The sequence below is a fragment of the Lygodium microphyllum genome, chromosome 11 (genome assembly GCF_053477565.2).
Source record: "Lygodium microphyllum isolate KBCC chromosome 11, Lygodium_microphyllum_v1.1.10, whole genome shotgun sequence".
Lineage (NCBI taxonomy): Eukaryota > Viridiplantae > Streptophyta > Polypodiopsida > Schizaeales > Lygodiaceae > Lygodium > Lygodium microphyllum.
This window is the reverse complement of record NC_141145.1, coordinates 20,147,377-20,169,161: the sequence shown is the minus strand read 5'-3', so window position 1 is coordinate 20,169,161 and position 21,785 is coordinate 20,147,377. Positions and strand designations below refer to the sequence as shown.

At 42.5% G+C, this 21,785-nt stretch overlaps 1 protein-coding gene across 1 annotated transcript; it reads right to left on the bottom strand.

The window, feature by feature from the left end:
• Positions 1-12,858: 12,858 nt before the first annotated feature.
• LOC148028605 (uncharacterized) lies at positions 12,859-21,420 on the bottom strand. Its single transcript, XM_087688466.1, has 3 exons — positions 21,083-21,420; positions 13,272-13,392; positions 12,859-13,104 (listed from the first exon to the last, which is right to left on the bottom strand). The coding sequence occupies exons 1-3, from the start codon at positions 21,418-21,420 to the stop codon at positions 12,859-12,861; spliced, it is 705 nt and encodes a 234-aa protein (XP_087544592.1).
• Between the last annotated feature and the right edge of the window lie 365 nt (positions 21,421-21,785).

Genomic DNA, 21,785 nt, shown 5'->3' with positions numbered 1-21,785 from the left:
TCCACCAATTTTTGTCTTCTTCTCTTAGCTACAATGATGCGCTCAGGTACTTGGTTACCTTATGGATCTTCCTGAGGCAAATTTGGTAGTGGTGGGCTAAGCTCTCAGGAATTCTTTTTCTAGCTCCTTCTTGAAGTCCGACCTTCCTCTAGCGGTTGCTCTTGTGCGGTCAGAGCTGGGGGTAGATGTGGCTGCTCGTGCTATTCAAGACCTAGCTCCTTCAACTCATCGGTGGAGAGGCCAGCTTGCCTCAAATAGTGGCATTGTTCTTTTCTTGGTAAGCTAGTTTGACAAATGATTTTTGACACTGATAAGTGCTTAAAAATAGCCAAAAATTTTGAATTTCAGGGTAAAAATAGAATTTGTTGAAGATGGCAGCTGCAATCAGTATGATTTTAAGCGGCAATGTCCAAAAGTGCTTTAAAGACCCACCGAGCGACGGTTAGGGAAATTTCATAAATTTTTTGACTGTCAGATGAGACTTATGGAGATTCCCCATAGTGCGGGACTTCGAGATGAATGCCCAGAATTTTTCACTGGCCAAAATCTGAGGCCGAACGCAAGAGATAGGCCGAACAGGAGGCCAAGGGCCAAAATGGCAAAGTGGAAATGGACTTGGGAGGGGCCAAAGGCTATGCCTTTTGGGGGGGCCTAATTTTTATTTTCCGGGGGGGGGGGGGGCATTCTTTTCGACAACTGTAGTAAACGATGCCATGGATGGAGATGATTTTTGGAGGGGGGTTGAAGAGCTTCTAAGCAACATCCCTTTTAGGAAAGCATTTTCTGTGACCATAACACAATAATTCATGTGCAGAATTGTAATCTATAGAACTGACTTGCCGGTATACACAGCCTCGTCCTATAGTAGACAAGTCCACTACTGATAGAGAATTCATGATACTTAGCATGCAGCTTTTGGTTCTAATCTTTGATAGAGATCTCTCTTAGCATCTTTTGATAGGCTGGATCATGGCATGCTTCCTCTCTAGCTAGCTCAAGTATAGGATTGTTTGGCATAGATACCTTTGTAGCTAGAGATCTAGCTGTTGATGGGTTCTGCAATATTAGGGAATTAAGGAATGCCTTGTGACTGAGTGCATCGGCAACTACATTCTCTTTTCCTGGTCGGTACTTGATTTCAAAGTCATACTCCTCCAACACTTCAATCCACCGATGTTACCTCATGTTGAGCTCGTTCTAGGTAAAGATCCACTTGAGACTCTTATGATCAGTCACTAGAGTAAACTTGTTACCCAACAGGTAGTGTCTCCAAAGCTTTAGAGCATGGATGACAGCTAACAATTCCAGATCATGCGTAGCATAATTCTTCTCATGACTCTTCAATTTCCTTGAAGAGTATGCTACAAGATGACCTTCCTGCATGAGCACACAACCTAAGGCAAGTGTGCTAGAATCTGTTACTACCTCAAACTCCTTATTGAGGTTCGGAAGTTTTAGGATAGGTGCTGATACCAAACTTTGCTTCAATCTATCAAAGCTGGTTTGTTCAAGAGTTGACCATGCAATGGATCGTCAGAGGTGCTGCAATCAAAGCATAGTTTTTAATGAAGACCCTATACCATCCTGTCAATCCAAGAAAGCTACGTATTTCTTTGACAGTTGTTGGTATTGGCCATTCTAGCACATCTCTAAACTTGGCTGGGTCCACTGAGATTCCTTTTGCTGATACGATGAATCCTAGATATTCAATCTAACGTTTGAAGAATGCACACTTCTTCATCTTAGCATATAGCTTATGTGACCTCATTGTCTCAAGGACAATCCGAAGTTGGGTCTTATGATCTTCTTCTTGTTTAGAATAGATTAAAGTGTCGTCGAGGAAGACGAACACGAAGTCATCAAGATATGGCCTAAAAATATCATGCATTAACCTGTTGAAGGTGGTAGATGCATTTGTAAGCCCAAATGACATAACTAGGAATTCAAAGTGTCCATATCTTGTATTGAAGGCCGTCTTGGGGATATCTTCTTCCTTGATCCTTATCTGATAGTAACCCGACCTGAGATCAATCTTAGAGAAGATCTTTTACCCTAAAGATGATCAAGAAGCTCATCTATTCTAGGAATAGGGTACTTATTTTTGACAGTTGATTGATTCAACCCTTTGTAATCAATACATAGTCAAAGTGTTCCATCTTTCTTTTTCTAGAACAGTACTGGAGCTCCCCATGGTGAACTGCTAGGACAGATATAGTCCTGATCCAGCAGTTTCTTGAGTTGTTCCTTCAACTCGATTGCTTCTAGGATAGACATTCTATAAGGTCCCTTTGCAATTGGCGTAGTTCCTGGTACTAGCTTGATCTCATGATCCACTTCTCTTTGAGGCGGGAGTTCTGTCAACTCTTCAGGAAATACGTCTACATATTCCTTCAGCCAAGAAGATCCTTCACTAGACTCTTGTTTCTGATCTAACTTATTGAGCTTAATCAAGTAGACAGGTAATCCTTTTCTGACTCCCTTTATAATTCGAGATGCCTTGGCCAATTGAATTTTTGGCTTTCCTGCTTTTCCTTGAGTTGTGACTAATTCCCCTTCAAAGTTTCAAAAGGAAATTTGGCCCTTTCCACAATGAATCTGGGTGTCATTAGGTTTAAGCCAATCCATTCCGAGTAGACACTCATGGATACCTAGGCTCATGACTCTGAATTTGACCGAAGTCGTCTTTCCTCCCAGAAAGAATTCCACCTTAGTAATTTTCATGGTACAAGTAACCTCACGACCATTTGCCAATTCCACAAGCAAGATAGGTGCATCTATTGTGGCTATTCCTAATCTTTTTGCACAAACTGGTGAGATAAAGGAATGTGTACTGCCACAATCAATCAAGGTCTTGAAACCTTTACCTTGGTAGTTCGACGGTGTCTGAATCACCGAGAACTAGCAATTTGAACCTTTCTTGTGTAGAGCGGCATGGACTGTCTCCCTTTCAAACTCTGCTTCCATGGTCGGATCTTCTTCTTCTTCACACATTTGCCTATTGGCAACACAGGCAGTTCTTCCTCTGAATCGGGTAGTAGCGGCTCCCTGACCACAGCCAATTCCTTGGAAAGGTGCTTGGCAATGTCCTCCTCCAAGCTTGGGACATTGCCTCTTGAAATGACCAGCCTCTTTGCAGTGGAAACAACGGAGGTTTCGGCCAGTACTTTGAGTAGGAACAAAGTTGTTGACATTGTTAGTTCTTGCCTTCTTTATTTGTCCCTAATTCAAACCTTGAACTCTCTTCATTTGAGGCCTGAATGCTCCTCTCTTCAGGTCATTATAAGACCAAGTTTTGTTACCTCTTGGTCTAGCCTACACCTCATGAATTATAGGGGCAGCTCGAATGATTGCATCCTGTAGATCTGATGGCTGCATAGATTCGAGACGGGTATTCACTGGTGGATATAAACTAGCACATAATTTTGACACCTACTGTGTCATGTCCATCTGTGGTGCATACTTTAGAAGTGAGACAAATTTAGAGTAGTATGCGTCAAGAGTGAGCCCCAACTGTTTTAGCTCGTAGAACTCATTCATTTTTTGTGTGCAATACGTAGGTGGTAGGTATCTTCCCTGCACGGATTTCTTCAGCTTCTCCCAGATAAAAGATCCTTCCGCGATCCCTTGATCTCTGCACCATTGCTTCCACCAAAGCCTGGCTTCGCCAATGAGCTTCAGCTTGGCGAGCATATCTTGGTTGGTGGATGTAGTACCAGCTACTTCAAAGTAATCCTCCATGGATTCAATCCAAATTTTAGCATCTGCTTGGACGGAACTACCTCTCTTGTCAAATTCAGGTGGCTTAATCTGCTTGAGAAGAAACTTCTTCTCCTGGATTACAATTGTACTTGATGTAGGAGGCAAACTGGGATTCTGTACCTGGGGTTGTGCCTGGATAAAGGTTTCTTAATGTTATTACTCGTTAATCATCACGATTTATATTCATCTCCATTTCAACTATCAACCAAGCAATCTAAACACTTAACTTCTTATCAATTCTCATAAACAGAACAGACATTGATAAAAAGAAGTCTTATTGTATTTATATGGGCATATCCCTTTCGGAATACAACATTTCTTGCGATAATAAGCCAATTTTTTATATTTAGTTTGGGGAGAATAATGTTATATTACATTTATCTACAGGAACTGGATAATAGTATGGTTTCGGGTCATGGATCTTTAGGAATCGATAAGTCATTGGAAAATCAGGATATCATTTCCTTTGCAACCCATTCTTCTCATGGCTCCCCAACACCTTGATCCTGTCAGCGGGGATTACACGGGTCACTTCCTCATATACATATGAGTTCAGCTCAACCCTCCGACCTCGAATATGGAAAGTTTAATTTATGTGAGCCTCCACAAAAATGAATAGCTTCACGACTTTCAGGTCTTCCAACCACTTGATCCTCTTTAGGTTGGTTTGAAGGTATGCAAACCGGTGGGCAGCTATATAGTAGATTCCTGAGGTACCCATCCATCTTTGTTCCATGTACAAAGGCGATCGATTATAGATACGTTCTAGGATGTTCATCATATCAACCCTTTGTCGATAATTCAGGGAATGCATCACTGTCATAAACATGACTTGAAATACCAAGGACCTGTTCCATGCTTCATAGTTCTGCAAGATAGCATTGAAAGTAACGAAATGTTTGGACAGTAATATTTTCTTTACTTCACCTCATTAAGATTTCATAAAAACATATCCTTTGTTGGTTGCTCTGATACCAACTATAATGTGTCCAGCTATTATCTTTAGGACACATCTTAGTAGTCCATCGGAAATGATATCTAGAAATCTCTGCCGACACTCCCATGGAATGTTACGGGGTTTGCAATCTAGGACTTTCTACGTCTACCACATAGCGGAAGTATTCCGGCCATTCCCACTTAGGACCAACCTGAATTAGGGTTTTCCCTATTGGTCATTTCCTAATGGCAACTAGCGTCAAATCTGAGCGAACTACTTTATGCAAAAACACCATGTCCGAAGTGGATTCACGCTGCACTTGGTTCAAGGAGAATGGGAAACGAGAGGGATGCGAAGCTCAACCTCTCTGCCATAAGGCATAGTCCCATTCTGTTCCCCTAAAACAGCTTGAATAGAGATCATTTATAACTTAGACTCTAGGTCAACGCTCTTGCTGTTCGTATTATTTGAACGATCTTCTTGATGTCCATCATGATTGAGAAAATTTCTCGGCCAATCAGGACCACCCATCCACAAGAAGGACCTATGGCCACATCCTCCCACTTTCCTCAGGTTGTTTTAGTTATTTAATTACCTAACACATTTAGTTGGATATGTGTCAATCAGCTTTCTTAATTAACCATCAGGCACTGGTTCCTTTACGTAATCATAATGCTTGACATAGAAAAACAATGTCAAACAAGTTCCTTTTCAACAGGTTATCATATATATATTTGAAATACATAAAGTCCAGCTCGTAGGCTTATCCATAATCCACCCGAAGGCTATCTAACAATCCACAGGGGATCACTAATCCAAGATTTCGCCTGTAGACTAGTATGCGGGCCTCAAGATCCAATCCCAAGTCATGTTGACCTCTTGTGTAGGGCCTAGAAGGCGAGGGATTTACGGCCAGAGTCCCCTCTGGCACCCAAGCATCCTCCTGCTCCAAGTAGCGCTCAATAGAGAGACCTCTCATGGCGGGTTCGGTCCACCTTCTGGGCGCGGGTAACAACCCCCTTGGTTAGGGTCAGGCAGGGAGTCGGAGGTAACTGAAGCTGCCTCTCCCTTCAGGCCTTCAACCTGAAGCATTTAGATATCCATTTGTCCTTTAATTCTTTGATCAAACAAAGCAAAACAATGCTTTTAAATCTGTTACAAGCACAATCATTTCCATTGGTCGTTATTTTTGGCCAACTGTTAAGGAGTGAATCCTTCTTTCCGAATGCATCCAGTACTCGATCCGGGATCAATTGTGACTTGGCAGGATCCCCAAGAGTTTGACTATTAATCCTTGTATCCTTGGGTTAGGGTCGTACCCTATTACCCCAGCTTAACCAAAACCTTAAGTGCTATTAGTAATAAATACATCATTTTCAATTTATTGATTGGTATTTTTCTTCCAAGCAATTATCTTTACCCAAGAAAGGTACTATGTCAGGACAATTATTCATTCTCTTGCAAGTTAAACTTGCGTAAGAATCTGCCAATCTCATTCTGAGGAATTGGCCATTCCCTTGTGATCAAATTACAAGATCATGCGACTTTGCAACTTGTTGCACAAGTATCGCATTGAACTATGGGACTATTTACCCATCGAATAGAGTCTTATAATCATGAAATCATGATTAGATAATCCGTTCCCGGTTGCATTAAACCAACATTATTGGTCCTAGGGTTTCAAATTGCATTAAATCGACATTGTCAGTCCTAGGGTTTCGAGTTTCATCTTTTAAGCGAGAAATTCTTAGGTAAAACCCTAGATCTTTTCTCGCAAGTATGTCTTACTGTCCCTACATTCCGTGAATGTGGGCGAGCATTTAGGGTATAGGAGTTCCAGTTTTTGGCAATATGAGCGAGTAGGTAAATGTCTTCAACGTGCTAACCCTAGTCAGCTCTTTGGAATACGTTGCATTGAATTAACCCTTTCTAAACAAGTCCCTTCGCGGTTTTTAGGTGTTTAGGTTTAAACCAATTTAACTTGTCTATTCTCTAAGATAATTATGCTATCATTTTCGTAACCACAGAATTCATTACCTATGTATAAGTTGAATTACAATCCTAACTTTTCGGATTAAAAAATCAAAACTTATGATAAGTTATAGCATAATTCTATTTGCTCTCTTTATAACATGCATTCATGCTTCTAAATTTTAGGGTTTTTTTCCTTTGAACCATGCAGCCTTTTCTAACAATTACGCAGTTGAAACGATATTATTTATACCAATTGACAAGAGTTATGAAGCTCAAGCACCAATTCATGCCTTGCAATTTCCTACGGATTATTAGCACTTTTCATAATGACTCATTGCGAAGAAGATATGTCTTAATAATGCGACATGCAATTTATACTCCCATGCCTAATTGAAGTGCACTATCATAATTCCGTTTTGTAAAAATGGACATTAATCTAATTTCAATTCATTGCAATGCATAAAAATTACTTGCTAGAAATGCATTTACGCTCCCTTTATTTTGTTCGTTTTACTAAAAATTTCTAATGACCGAACTCTTCCGTCGTGAGCTAATTATTTTAAATTAACCAAAGTATTTAAGATGAAAAATGCATCCTATCTCCAAAAATCATCCATGCACAATTGAATTATAACTATGTAAATAAAAATTCGGAAGAAAAACCTGGACTTGTGGTGAGATGTCCACGTGGATGTTAGGAGACGATCCTCCTGCGGCGGTTGTGCCTTGTGCTTTCTTAGGAGCCATTGCGAATGCGGCCTTTCTGTCTTGGATGCAGATTTATGACCTTGGCCGTCTCTTTTGCACGTGTAGCTCCCCTTTGTGAGAGCTTGCACTGTCTTTCAGAAATGGGTTTTAGAAGGTTTCTTCCTTGAAATAGGAATTTCACGATTAGGACCTTACAACCGTCAAGAATGACGTTGTGGAAATACTAAGGGCTTAAACTCCGATGTTTTTTAAAAACCTGCTTTGTAGGGTCGATGGAAAAATGGTTTTGAAACCCAGAAGTTAGGATTTCACAAAAAGCGGGTGCTTAAACCTCAGAAGGGGTTTTAAATGGTATTAGTGGATCGGAAAAGGAAGGAAGGAGAATGTATAACTTGCTAGTGAGGGTTAAATCATGGAGTAACTGGGCTTTTAACCCACTTGAAGTATTAATAATGGGCACGAGAAGGGGGGCTTTGGATTCCCGGGGGCAGGGAGGTGTTTTAGCAAGCCCAGATGAACTAGGGCTAGGAGGGAGCCCACAAGAAGAATTTGTTGGGGGGGGGGGGGGGGGGGGGCGCGTTTGTAGTATAAGAGGGCCTTAAGTAGGCCACATGAAGGGGGGACTTCTTAGGAGGCTTTTAGAAGCTTCCTAAGAAGCTTCTGAAGCTTCTGGTGGAACCCCATGTGATGAATACGGCGGGAGAAGGCGACTGCTGAGATGGCGGCGACCTGTGGCAGATGGTGGTGACCTTCTGGCGACGTACAGCCCTCCTTGGCTCACAATGGCAATTCGGCAGTGTCTCGGTTGCAACGTCAGAATTTTGACAGATCTCTCTTCCCGGTGACCACCTCTCTCACTCTTGCACAACAGAGTCTCGACTCTTCACTCCCTCCTCAAGGCTCCCATAGCCACAGGTTTTATAGGGAGAGGGAGAGGTTCCTCCCTCCCCTATGGGGCATCATCGGCCATGTCTTCCTTCATCCTATAGCATCCAGCAAGTAGCTTGGTGGCCATTACTATTCCCTTCTCCTCGAGCACGATAGTTGGATGGAGGAGAGAGGAATAAATAATTTTAAAAAATTTGCTATAATCGTAACCTTTTAGCCTCCTAAGAGGAGATTCGTATGCAGAATGCGTGTTATAGATTCAGGAATGTTACAGGTTATGCCTAATTCTATGCCTATGCCTATTCTTGCTGCTGTGTCAGAGCATTTGCAAAATTTATTGTTGAAAATATGATGGAGGAGATTTTAAAGAACTTTAAAGACCTAAAAAAAAATATGATTAGAAGGGAGTAGCAGCTACTTAGTCCACTTCCAGCTCTAGCCCCAATTTCATCTACACCTACAAACTCTTACATGATGGTGAAATCTTAAGGAGTTAAGGTGCTTATTGAAGAGAAGCAAAGAAGAGATGATGATTAGTTTGAAGGTTTGAAGAGGGTAACTAGAAGGAGTGATCCAGTCTCTCAGAATTCTTCTTTAGGATCAAAGTAGAGTGTGACTGATGTTCAAAAGCCAAAAGTACAAGAAGATCAAAAAGACGTGAAGAGAAATTATTCGAAGCCAGAAAGGCATCCTGGATTCAAGCTACTTTCTAACATTGAGACAACTACAAACTCGAAGAAGCGTGAGGAGATTGATTTTGATGAGGAGGTTACTAATGGTCTCTGTGAGACAGGCTATTATGCTCACATACTATGGAGGACCTTTCTGCATTGCTGAAAATTGAAAATTAAGAGTTGTCTTATATCTTACAACTCAATTCTCTAGCGATGAATTGCGAGATTGTTGATTTCATGCTGCAAGAAAATTTGGGTGCTAAGAATTCTTAGAAAATATTTTTTTTTCTAAAATATTTCAGCAAAAAAAGTAAATAACAATCCCCATTGTGACTGATGCATGCTTGACATAGCTAGGGTCGTCTAAGAAAGAGGTAGTAATCTTTACCTACATGCTCCATGTTGAACTACTAAGAAAATTAGAAATGGTATAATGGCAATCTTCATTAGGACTAATTGAATGATACCAAGTGGCCATAGTCTTTGTTGGTTTGTCATTTAGACCAATAATGGGTCTTGCTCCTAATTCATCAACCCAAAATCTCTACAAGTGGCCAGCATAATGATGTGGACTCCAAACCCACTATGCAACATGATATTTTTAATGACTTGATTGTAGAATCTAAGAGAGGTGACTGAAATGGTCAATTTGAACACTACAAAATCCAACCCAAGTGTCTATTTGTCAATATCATAGTCAATTTCACCCCCCATTTATTGGTTGCAAGGCTTGGCATTATGAAACAACTATTCGATCTCGAAGCCAAAAAAGCATATGATGGAGTCTAGGGTGATAGATTTTGATGCCAAAGATCCACCTATCCAGTCAGATCACAATTATGAGGCCGTTTGCCCCTTCAATTGGATCAAACCCACTTGTAGTCAAGTGTGAAAATACCAAAACTTGAACTACATAAGTTAGTGGTTAATGTTTTAACCATAATTAAGAAGAAAGAAGTTAAAAAACTCATGAGATGGGGGGAGGAGGGGCACATTTTTTTTGGCGCTCCCTCCTCCCATTATTTTTTTTTTAATTTTTGGAATTTCAAATATCTTCTTCCTCCTCTTGGGCATCTCTCACTCTCCATCACTTCAATTCTTGCATGAAATGATGAGTGAATGAAGAGATCTATTTTCAATATTTCTCTCTCCTCTTTATACCTTGTTCATATGGCTGCATATAAGAGAGAGAAGGAGGGATGATTTGATGAATCAATGTGGTGGACAGATGGTTTAGAAGCATAATGGCATATGGATCGTGTAATTCAAATACATTAGTGGCTAGAAAATAGTGTTAGTGGCTCCATTTTCTTGAAATATGGGACGTACATATGTGGATTTTTGAGTAAGTGACCTTTATTTCCTTTTTATGATGAATCATAAGTACACATGATGGAAAGATGGTGAGCATAGGAGCCCAACTATAGCCCTAGAGCCAGTATCATGCCCATTTTAGATCCGGACAGGTGGTGCATGTGCTAGAGCTGCTAATAAGTAGCAATTTTTGGATCTTGGTTAATAGGAACTAAGCAATCAGTTTATGCCAAAGAGCATTGAAATAGATATGTTATTTCTTGATACACACTATCAAGCCAAGATTCAACGGCAACAAAGAGTTGAAAGGACTAGAAGGAAAGTTGAAATCATCAAGAGGTATTCTTCTAAGTATATTAGTCTAGTATCCTTGAGAAAGAGAGGTGTTGTTGACCCAATCAATACCCGACTTAGTCCATCATGGGGAGGAGGAAGCTCTAACATTTTCTTTCCCCTAAAAAATCAATTTGCATTGAGTGGGAGTGTAACCCCACTGATACAAACCCATAGAACAAACCCAATCATCATGATGGTGCAACCCATTGCAATACTTGAAGAAATGTCGCATTTTCTAGCCCTAGGTTTCTCTCTACCTATCTTTAATGGGTTACACAAGGAAGATGTGAAAATTCACATTAGTGAGTTCTTGAAGTTAATGTTCAACTACTGAATTCTAGATAAAGGACATCTCATGATGTTTTTAAACATGACTCTAAAAGGAAGAGATATAATATGGTATCATTGCTTAGAAGCCAAAACCATAACCATGATCGACTTATTCTTTGTGGCCTTTTGAAGAGAATTTACCCTTGCAAGAGGTGGTCAGTATTGGTTGCATGTTTTGAATATGACACATCAAGAACCCCATGAGAATGCTTGAGTTTATGCCAAGAAACTAAAAGAGATATTTTGCAAATTGCAAACCTCTATTCCTATTCTACCTACTACCCAACTGCAGTACTTTTTACATGGATTAGGCTTCAATATCCAAGTGTAGTTGAGTGTTATTACTCTTGATAATATAGATATTTCTATTACACAAGTAGAAGATGTAGATTCATGCTTAGAAGCGGCCTAGGGTAAACCTAAATTTGAGTTTAGGTCTTAGTAATAAATTGCCATTGATCGATGGAAGTCAAGGTGTGATTAGTATATATATGAACAATTCGAATGGAAGAGAAAACATCATGTAAAATGAGCCCATGCTGCGAGCTCCTCTTAATATTGCTATGTTGATGGTAGCCAAATGGTTTCACTAAATAATGGAAGCCAAATGATAAACCCTAATATTATACCAATTAATCAGTGATCAATCCCTAAACAGGTGTTCAGACTAGTTGAACGACAAGCTGATGACCACAATTATGAGTCTAGAGCATCAAATTTTCTTGGCCAAGTCAAGGACAAGAAGCATTATACCAATATGATAATGATATAGTATAAATAGGTAGTCATAGATATTACTTTCTTAAAGAATGAACAAAACTTGATAGGAAGTCAATATCCTGAACAGGGTGGTCCATCAAGATTTAGCTATAAGTGGTATGGTGGTCAACACTTTTTGAGAAACTATCATAATGTCAAATGCGACATATGTTAAAAGTCCAACCATCTAGCTAGTACTTGCTAGAGTAAGATCAACTCTCTTCAACAAGGGAGTAAGCCGCTATCGAAGGGTTTTCAAAAGCAAAGTCATGTCTACAGAAGAATTTGACAAATTTCAGGATAGAAGATCAATCTATCGAGATGAGATTCAATTTGAAAGCTCAATTTTAGATAATATGAAACATATAGTTAGCTACATCTGATTGGGAGCATCTCCAGTAAACGTCTTGACAAAAACGTCTATTACTTCAGGTTCTGTTGAAGGCTTATATAATATGTAAACCTGCTGGTCATTGATATTCTCTTTTTATCTAAATCTGTTAAATAGAAAATCTGCCACACGATGCCTTTGAAAAAGATACTCTATAGCAAGAAATATAAGTGATAATAGACGAATCAATGAATCATCCTGTGTTAGATCCTTTCTATTCAAAGCCTTGCACAATTCAGAAGTACAAGGCCTCAAAATAAATTCTTCCCAACTTGTCTAGGATCTCCAATCATTTCCAGCCTGAATTGAGAAAGAACTGGTGCCTCAATAACACTCACATTAATCTCCCCATTTGATCCTGGTGAACCAAAAGCTACAATTGGCTCTATTGGACTTCTTGTCTAACTCTTTTCCTTTCTTCTACAACTGGAACATGAACATATATAGGGTTCAACATATCTATGTCAACATTAGTGTCATCATGATCAGAAAACGGGATTTCTATTCCTTGCATGTGCACAATGGCCCAGGGACAACATCGTTGTCCTCAACATGATCGCCTCCTTCATTGTTCGGCATAAGACTAATTCCATTGAAGGCAGCAAGGAGAGATGCAAGCACCTCCTATTCTTCCACTACATTGGCTTCTTCTACTGCTTATTTTTCTTCTCGCATTCGATCATGGTTGCCATAAGGGAGGGCAGGGGCTCCATCTCCTTTGAGGTCTTTCATCTGCAGATTAGAATGTATGGGATCCCCAAAGGCTGTGACTTCTTCCTTGAATGTTGCTACTCCTTTCCTATGTTTTCAGTTTGTGGTGAGTCAGGGTCTTGAGCAATGAGAGTGGCCTGAATAATCATGGCCTCTTCATCATTGGACATCACAGGAAGGACTTCTAGACTAGCAAGATTATGCAGTAGCAGGCATCTAAGGAAGGTAACAAAGACAAAATCTTCTTCATTGGCACCAAAAACATCATCTTCATAAGCTTCTTTCTCATAGACTTCTCCTTTGGCTTTGATTACTTCATCCAACTTGCAAAAGAATTGATGCAAGCTCCAGGTGTGATGCAATTTCTAGACAACTATGGCTTCTTCTCATGCATAGGCAGCTTCTTCTTCTTTGTCAAGGTTCTCGGTAGGAGTCAATAGAGAGGGATCCATAGAAATTGGTCTTCTTGGGCTGCATCTTCTTCTGCTACCTTTCTATCATTGGTTGCTTGCACTAAAGCAGGGTCGACAGCATCATCGACCAACACGTAAAATTCACTGAAGCAGATGATAGCTTCGATTAAAAAAATGTGCTTCCAATTATCCACGTTGCTTCAGAACATCCAGTCATATGTGATTATCACATGTTGCCTTCACTGCGCAATGATTCAGCTGACTAGCTCTCTTTTGGATGCATCAATTGTTGTGCCCCTTCAACAATAATCCCCAAAAGCCGATTGAAAGCCTCCTCCCCCACTTCTTCAATGGGCAGGCTTCGTCCGCTTTTTTTTATCTGGACTTCTTGTTAACCCCAACATGAAGAAAGCAAAAGGAAATAGAAAAGATGTAGGGAAAAGGCGGAGAAAAGGTAGCTCGACTGAAGAAAGAAGAGGAGAAAAGGCCAAAAGCACAAGGGCAACTATAAAAGTCCAAGGCAGCTGCAAAAAGGGGAAAAGTGCATTTTAAAATACAGAGGCGCACCTTGAAATCTTGTAAAAGAGTGCCAGGCGATGGAAAATCTGGAAAGCTAAATTTGAAGACAAGCGCAAGTCAAAACTCTTATAAAAGAGCACTAACGCATCATGGTTTAATTCAAGGAGCGCCAGGCTCTCACCCGTGCAATTTCTAAATGTAGACGAGTGGTGGAAAGGAAGCTAGGAAGATAGAAGGACAATGAGAAAAAGGGCCTAGGCTATGGCCGGCCATGTAAAAAAGGGGATGACCGCCCAAAAGGGATTTAGGTTTTGTATACAAAGTTGGAAAGTGAATGAGAAGCTCAATTTTGTGTGTGGTAAAAAGTGGCTCTCCTCTTCTCCTTCTTCTTCTTGTTCTTGCTTGCTTGAGCTTGTGCTTGAGAGAGGGAGTGTGAGAGTGTGAGGGAGTGAGTGTGTGAGGGTGAGGGACCGAGGAGGAGAAGCTCTCCATCTTCTCCTCTCTTCTTCTCTTCTCTTCTCTTCTCTTCTCTTCTCTTCTCTTCTCTTGCTCGTGGTGATAGAGCTTGGAGCGTGGAGCTTGAGGATGGAGCTTGCACTTGGATCGTGGAGCTACCAGAGTGCGCAAGAGAGGAGGTAACTCGAATGGCGTGGAGGTAAGCTCACTACACCCGTAGATATGGATGGGCGTCGACTATGTGAGAGGTAGCCATTAGTGCTCGGCTTGAAATGCTTGAAACAATAAGCGGTCCATGGGTCTTGGCGGTTGAGCGAGAGCTCCCACATTTTGGTTCCGTTGGGACAAATGGATTCAAGCCTTGAGCGCTTGCGCACTTCGAATCGAGCATCAAAGTAAGGGTTTTTTCCGAACCAGTGCTTGAGATAGGTAGGAAGTGAGGGGGTTGAAGATGGTATTCCATCTCCTTGGCAAGTAGGTTTTTTGCTTTTTTGAGATTTATGTTGTGAGATGGAGTAGTGTAAGTATTTTCTTTGTGATTTGGATGCATTAGGGTAGGAAAAAACAAAGAAAAAGAAGAAAAACAAGCATCAGGGTTTCTGCTATCATAACAGGGAATGAGGGTTTAATTCGTTTCCCGATTTGCATTTTGGAGTTTATTGGCTATTCCAGGTATATACAACTCTTCCCCTTCACCCATAGCTTTGATCTGGAGGTGTGTATGACAGGCCGTGACCTGAATCGTATGATTTGGGAGATTTATCATTATGTCAGTAAAAAACGTGCCGTGCTCGATGTGTCCGACTGACGGCGATTTTGGACCGAGTCCCAAAATCGGCCCTCGGCCCACTACCACTCGAACCACTTGACTCGGCCCATTTGACTCGGCCCTTAGCCCACTTGGACGCGGCCCGTCCGAGCGATCCACTCGGCCCGGCTGACTCGGCCCTCAAACATCTAGATTTGGCCCTCGGCCCTCAGCCGACCAAATTTGGGACTTGGCCCAAAAACTGCAATTTTCCCAGAATTCCATTTTGGTCAGAAACTAAGTTGCCACCACCAATATAGACTCTAGAAATTGTATAGAGCCAAAGGCACATCATAGATCTATCACTAGGCTAAAATCCACAGAAAATAGTTCAAAAATTAGCTACCAAAGGTCCTCCCAATCATGCTCTGCCCCCTTCGCACCTCCCTCGGTAAGCTGGAGAGAAAACGCACGCTGCAATAGGTCCTCCGGATTAGGTCCTAATGTAGTTATTGCTCTACACAAGCATAGATCTTTACTTGCAAAGTAGCAAACAGTAGTTCATACCCAAACAAAGACAAAGAAAGACCTTAGAACCTCAACGAACCAATCTAGCCATCAAGGGAAAAAAGGCCACACCATAAGAACACATGTACATTGTGTTCAAACTGCGTCTAGTCGAAGCAGAATGCAGCATCATCAAGCTATCAATGCGAGGATGACTAGACATGACGGTCTGGACGATAGATGTACCTTGAGCAGCGCTGCACAGACAACCCAAGACCTTAGTAGAGAATCCACATCTAACTATGAAGTTAGGGACTCAAAGGCATGTATTAGAAGGCTTGAAGCTATAAACCAAGACCCAGAAGATGAAGACATAGTGCCATCTGCTTATCTTAGGGTCAAACTCACTGCAAAAAGAGAGCATAGTGTTGATGCTCTCATTGATGAAGGAGCAAATTTCAATATCTTGACTTACGAAGCATGGACCCTACTAGGTCAACGAGAGCTCAAATTGACTAATGCAACTCTTAAGCCTCACGGGGAAAACCCACAAGCACTTCTAGGGATGTGCAGGATCCTTGTAACTATTGAAACAGAAAGCTTGCCAATCCTATTCTATGTTCCTCCAAATAGCGAGAATTATGGAAAGGAAATCCTCCTAGGAAGGCCCTTTAAAAAGGCAATGAAGTGTGAAGCCGACTATATAGCACGGAGGATATACCTAGCACTACCAGGAGTGAGGATAGTCACGACTTCTAGCAAGGGTGACCTCACCACATCTCAAGAGAAGGCAAGGAGCATTCTGACATACCAAGAAAGCCTAGTAATGAGAGCAGGGAGTTGTTGAAAGAGTTGATACAAGCGTAGGTTGAACGGAGAGAACCAGTAAGTGAGGCCATACTTGAAACAAAGAGGGTAGGAGATAAGCCCAAGGATAGGGCTTGGACTTACAAATATCGTAGAAGATTATGAAAGAAGCCCAAGCCTTATAAACGAAGGCATCCTTAGAGAGCACACACAACGCCACAATGGATATCCAAGGTGTTGCTTTGTGCTGAAGGGTATTATGTAGGCACCCGATGGATTTGGGTACCGAAACCTCCTGCTAAACCACCTCGGTCAGGAGCCCAAATTAGGTTTTAAAAAATGAGACATGGGAGGATCCCTAAACGAGAATCCAAGTCTCGGACCAAAAATATTGGAGTGATTGCGCCCCTCATGATTGAAATCAAGAAACCGAACATGACCCATCAAATACTAGATCCTCAGCCTAGCATGCCTAGCAAGCGGATATCAAAGGGATCCATCAAATGTGCACGAGGTCCACTAGTGGCCAAGGAACCTTTGACTTCCCAAGGGGACAAGGAGCACCACAGGCACAATGTCACTCATGATAGGGCTGATTGCTTAGCAAAGCTAACAACGGAATCCTCCAACAATCACAAGCAAATCATTCAGCTGGTGCTAGGTCTACCTAAGAGTCATAGGTCCCCTACATCCTCTCTTCCCAAATGGACCCCAGAGGCACAACGACAGCTCTCAATGGTAGGGGCTCACTCCCAACCTCTGTCTCCATTAAAGCTTCCAAATACCCAAGAGGGGAAACATGACACTAGCCGTAGTTCTCGGCCCAAGGATACTCCCATGTGACCCAATGTGACTGGATCAATTCAGGATCGATCTACATAGGTGAGTGGACAACAAAAGACATGACCACATCTGATCGCCCCAGGGACTCCACACTGCGATCCACCAAGAGTGACCAACCCACTGAACTAAATGCCACTGCTCCCAACCAGGAATCGCAACAGTCACAGCCCTTGGCTGTGACCACACCCCTTGCAGAACGTGTCCCTAACACTTCATCTAAGGAGGAGGTACCGCAACCAATAGTCTTGACAACTCCCATCCGCCCCAAGCACCTGAAGCCTAGGCTCAAAGAGAAACCCCTCAAAGGTGTGGCCAAGGAAATGACGCACCAAACCACTTGACCTAGCAAGGCTATTCAGCAGGCCGCGGCTATGTTCCATGAGGACACACTAGAGAAAGGAAATGCTAAGGCCCAACCACGCACAACAACGGTTGACCTAGTCCAAGGTCCTCAACCATTGAGAGGTATGCCTTCACTGACCAAGAGAAAGACGAGAAAACAACGCAAACAATAGCAGCTATAGGTGGTCGTGGACCCCAAGAGTGTTAAAACCAAGAGTGCTGGAGAGCTAGGGAATAAAGTATCATGTCCATCCACCACTGAACCCATTGATGTCTCTCCTAATAGGGCTCATCCTCATGATGTAAGCAAGGTGCAATCCCTCTCTACACACTCTTCCCTTCCTGGCCTATCCTTCTGAGGATGAGCCCTCCAAATGAGGACCACCAACTGATGTAACTCAGCGTGAGTCACTCTCTGCTCATAGTTAGAGGCCAGAGGGACACCATTACAAGGAGTACAACATATTCCGCACCTTTTCTTCTAGTCTTATACATTTGACAACCCACACCAAAATTCCTCCTATGGGAACAATCTTATTCCGTATCAAGGCCTAACTCTTGGATTGCATCTTGCAGGCTTCCAGAAGGAAAACATGGAGAACCATGGTCAGATGGCATGCAGAGACACTCTTCCCAAATGACGGGAGCACATGACACGCGCCCCTCCACCGGTGCGCTATGTACCCACTCTCAAGAGATATGCAAAGAAGTGCGGACCTAAACGGCACCATCCCAGACGAAGGCCTAAAAATCCTCGGACCAAGAAAGTCAAGGCTCAGCTAAGCGTGCAAGCTATGGCAACACCAGTTGCATAAATCCCCCACGAGTGCTCAAGCACTAGATGCCCAAGAGCAAGAAAGGCGACCAGGGATAGGAAAGAGTTCGACAAATTAGTTAAAAGCATTTTGGAACTAACGGCGGCCCGAGACTATACCATCCATGTCCCAACTGACATGTGCCCTACCCGACCTCACGACAATCCCGCACTAGCACCAGCCTAGTCGCCCAACCAATCGGACTCACCCCGCCTAGTAGAAATCGACTAAGCACTAGGATGTACGAGCAACTTAACAAGTTATAGGATGTACGAGCAGCTTAACAAGTTATCAAGACCTAACTTTTTGTCTTTTGATGGGTGAAAGGGAAACTCTCCACTTGTGCAACTTCTGCTGCCTATAGCTAATGTATGCCACATCTTTGACAAGCGATCGCATATGCAGTGCGATTAATATCATAGTACATCGGAAAGTCATGTTTTAACATAACTACATCTGTTGAATTACTTAACAAAATCAAGCATGTGCTCTCACGACGTGACAAGTGGATGCAGGATAACACAGGTCTTTGTGCAAACATGTTCAATGCCTTGGTTGCAAAACTAGGACCATGCACTAACCGCAACAAAGTCACACTGTTGAATGCGAACCATCACTCTTGTGAGTCATGGGCTTTCTTGGGTCACCCTATGCACTCACGATAGGGGGCACTGCAATCGTACCGATATCACAACAACGGTTCCCCCAACAACGAGGCTAGGGCAAATTCATCACGGTCACATCCATTTTCCGTGCCTCCAAGGCTTGACTTGTCTCGACCTGTTGAAAGGCTCATAGCCCCCGCATATTGCAATGGTTGTACTGGGGACAAAAAAGAAAGAAAGAAAGAAAGAAAGAAAGAAAGAAAAATAAAAATAAAAAGAAAAGAAAAGAAAAGAAAAGAGAAAATAAAAAACACACCCACGTGCACATCACATCTAGGGGTCCTCAAAATTAGATGCATCCAGTGACCTTCATCGGCTGGCTCCATCTCTAGTCCCCTAGCCCCCTAACATCACCCACAATACTTCAGGGCACATCAAGAGCATTACAACACTAGGAAGCTTGTCTTGCCTATGGTTAAACCTGTAACCTTGCACCATTCCCACAATTCCCCCTCACCCTCTACCTTAAAGCCATGGCAACCAATTGGGGCACGCACTGCACAAAGGGCCATGAACGGTACATTGTTCTCATCCACAAGCCAATGTCGCCCACCTCCGGCTCGTACACTATTCCTATGCCCTATCCTACTATGTCTACAATCACAATGCACACAATGATGCACCCACCTTCACATGTACTTCTTTCCACCATGGACCACTCTGCTTCATCCACACGATGTTCTGAGCCACCAGCCCACAGTCTTCTACCTACATAATATCTAAGTACGCACGGACACTCACATAATATCTACACTAAAGTCTATATACACTTTGGATCCTCAAGTGCAGGACAATACTCTAGGCTTGCTTAGAGTTCAACCTGTCTCCCAAACTAATCAAAATATGTCTTGTGCACGATAAGAAGACTAGCACTATCCTTAGGGAGAGACCACATGGGAGGTTTTTCAATTGCAGGTATTGATGACTCCAACAAAGGTGTCGTTCGCTCTTCATCAACACTCAACTCTGAATTCCTATTATTATCACCCCGTAAACCTACCCAGAATCATCATACACATTGAATCCCCAACAAACTGCCACTTGCACTCCATCCATGCAACCCCCCCAAATTACATCCCTACCACCAACACTCATTGCCCTACCACCTACAACTTTACCCACCAATGTGCCCCCAGCGACCTTCCTCCCCACCACTACCGATACTCCGCCATGGCAACCCCCGCCGTCCTTGCCACTCACGTCTTTGGTGCCTGCTAACACTTGCTACCTACGACTATGAGTGCCATGGGACTGGCACTCGTCTAGGAGGGGGGTAATGTTAACCCCAACACGAAGAAAGCAAAAGGAAATAGAAAAGATGCAGGGCAAAGGCTGAAAAAAGGTAGCTCGACTGAAGAAAGAATAGGAGAAAAGGCCAAAAGCGCAAGGGCAACTGTAAAAGTCCAAGGCAACTGCAAAAAAGAGAAAAGTGCATTTTAAAATACAGAGGCGCACCCTGAAATCTTGTAAAAGAATGCCAGGCGGTGGAAAATCCAGAAAGCTAAAACTGAAGACAAGCGCAAGTCAAAACTCTTGTAAAAGGGCGAAGTGCATCATGGTTTAATTCAAGGAGCGCTAGGCTCTCACCCCTGCAATTTGTAAATGTAGACGGGCGGTGGAAAGGAAGCTAGGAAGATAGAAGGACAATGAGAAAAAGGGCCTAGGCTACGGTCGACCATGTAAAAAAGGGAAAAAGGGGATGATTGCCCAAAAGGGATTTAGGGTTTTGTATTTAAATTTGGAAAATGAATGAGAAGCTCATTCTTGTGTGTGGCAAAAAGTGGCTCTCCTCTTCTCCTTCTTCTTCTTGTTCTTGCTTGCTTGATCTTGTGCTTGAGAGAGGGAGTGTGAGTATGAGGGAGTGAGTGTGTGAGGGTGAGGATGAGGGACCGAGGAGGAGAAGTTCTCCATCTTCTCCTCTCTTCTTCTCTTCTCTTCTATTCTCTTCTCTTGCTCGTGGTGATGGAGCTTGGAGCATGGAGCTTGAGGATGGAGCTTGCTTGAAGCTTGCACTTGGATCGTGGAGCTACCGGAGTGCATGGGAGAGGAGGTAGCTCGAACGGCATGGAGGCAAGCTCACTACACTCGTAGATATGGATGGTGTGTTGGCTATGTGAGAGGTAGCCATTAGTGCTCAGCTTGGAATGCTTGAAAAAATAAGCAGTCCGTGGGTCTTGGAAGTTGACCGAGAGCTCCCACACTTCTCTCCCCTGTTTTTGCCATTCGTTGCTTTCTCCTCCTCCAGGCGGCCTACAATAACCTCCCTTTTTACCAGAAAAGTGGGCCCAACCACTCCCCACACATACATAAGCTCATTTTCTAGAAATACAACTGGGTCAGGATCCCTGATAGTTGCCTTCAACAGACCAGGTGCATCTTCAGAGTTGTACATGCTAAGAACCTTAAGACCTGGACAAGATCCATACCATGCAGCAAAGCATTGTGAGTGCTGTGCAGCAACACCAACTGCTGCTCCATTGGGACCCCTGAAGACAATAGGAACATAATTTTGCCCTGCAGACATGTAGTTTTTTTTGGCTATAGAATTGATGATGTGATCAATTGCCTCCATGGCAAAGTTGAATGTCATAAACTCTACAATTGGTTTAGGCCATGAAAAGCTGCCCCTACACCAATGCCTGTAAATCTTGCCTTTGTAATGGGTATATCAAGCACCCTTTCTGGCCCAAACTTCTGTAAGAGAAAACTACACTTTTATGCATCAGCATGTAATGCTCTACCAATGTCCAAAGGCATCATATCGGCTTGATAGCTATTTACAACTGCCAAAGTTCTTTTACTCTGTACTAGTGCACCACAAGCTTGAAGGGCAAAGGAGAATGTCTGATGATCTGGACTAATACCTTCCTCATGCATTTTCTTGTAAGC

Excerpts from the sequence above, each read along its gene's own strand:
- LOC148028605 (XM_087688466.1), bottom strand. The coding sequence starts at position 21,420 with ATGTCTGCAGGGCAAAATTATGTTCCTATTGTCTTCAGGGGTCCCAAT. Across the intron at positions 13,393-21,082 it reads GAGAAGTGTGGGAGCTCTCG|CAACGTGGATAATTGGAAGC; the intron begins GTCAACTTCCAA and ends GATGTTCTGAAG. Across the intron at positions 13,105-13,271 it reads AAGCAACCAATGATAGAAAG|TTGGATGAAGTAATCAAAGC; the intron begins GTAGCAGAAGAA and ends TTCTTTTGCAAG.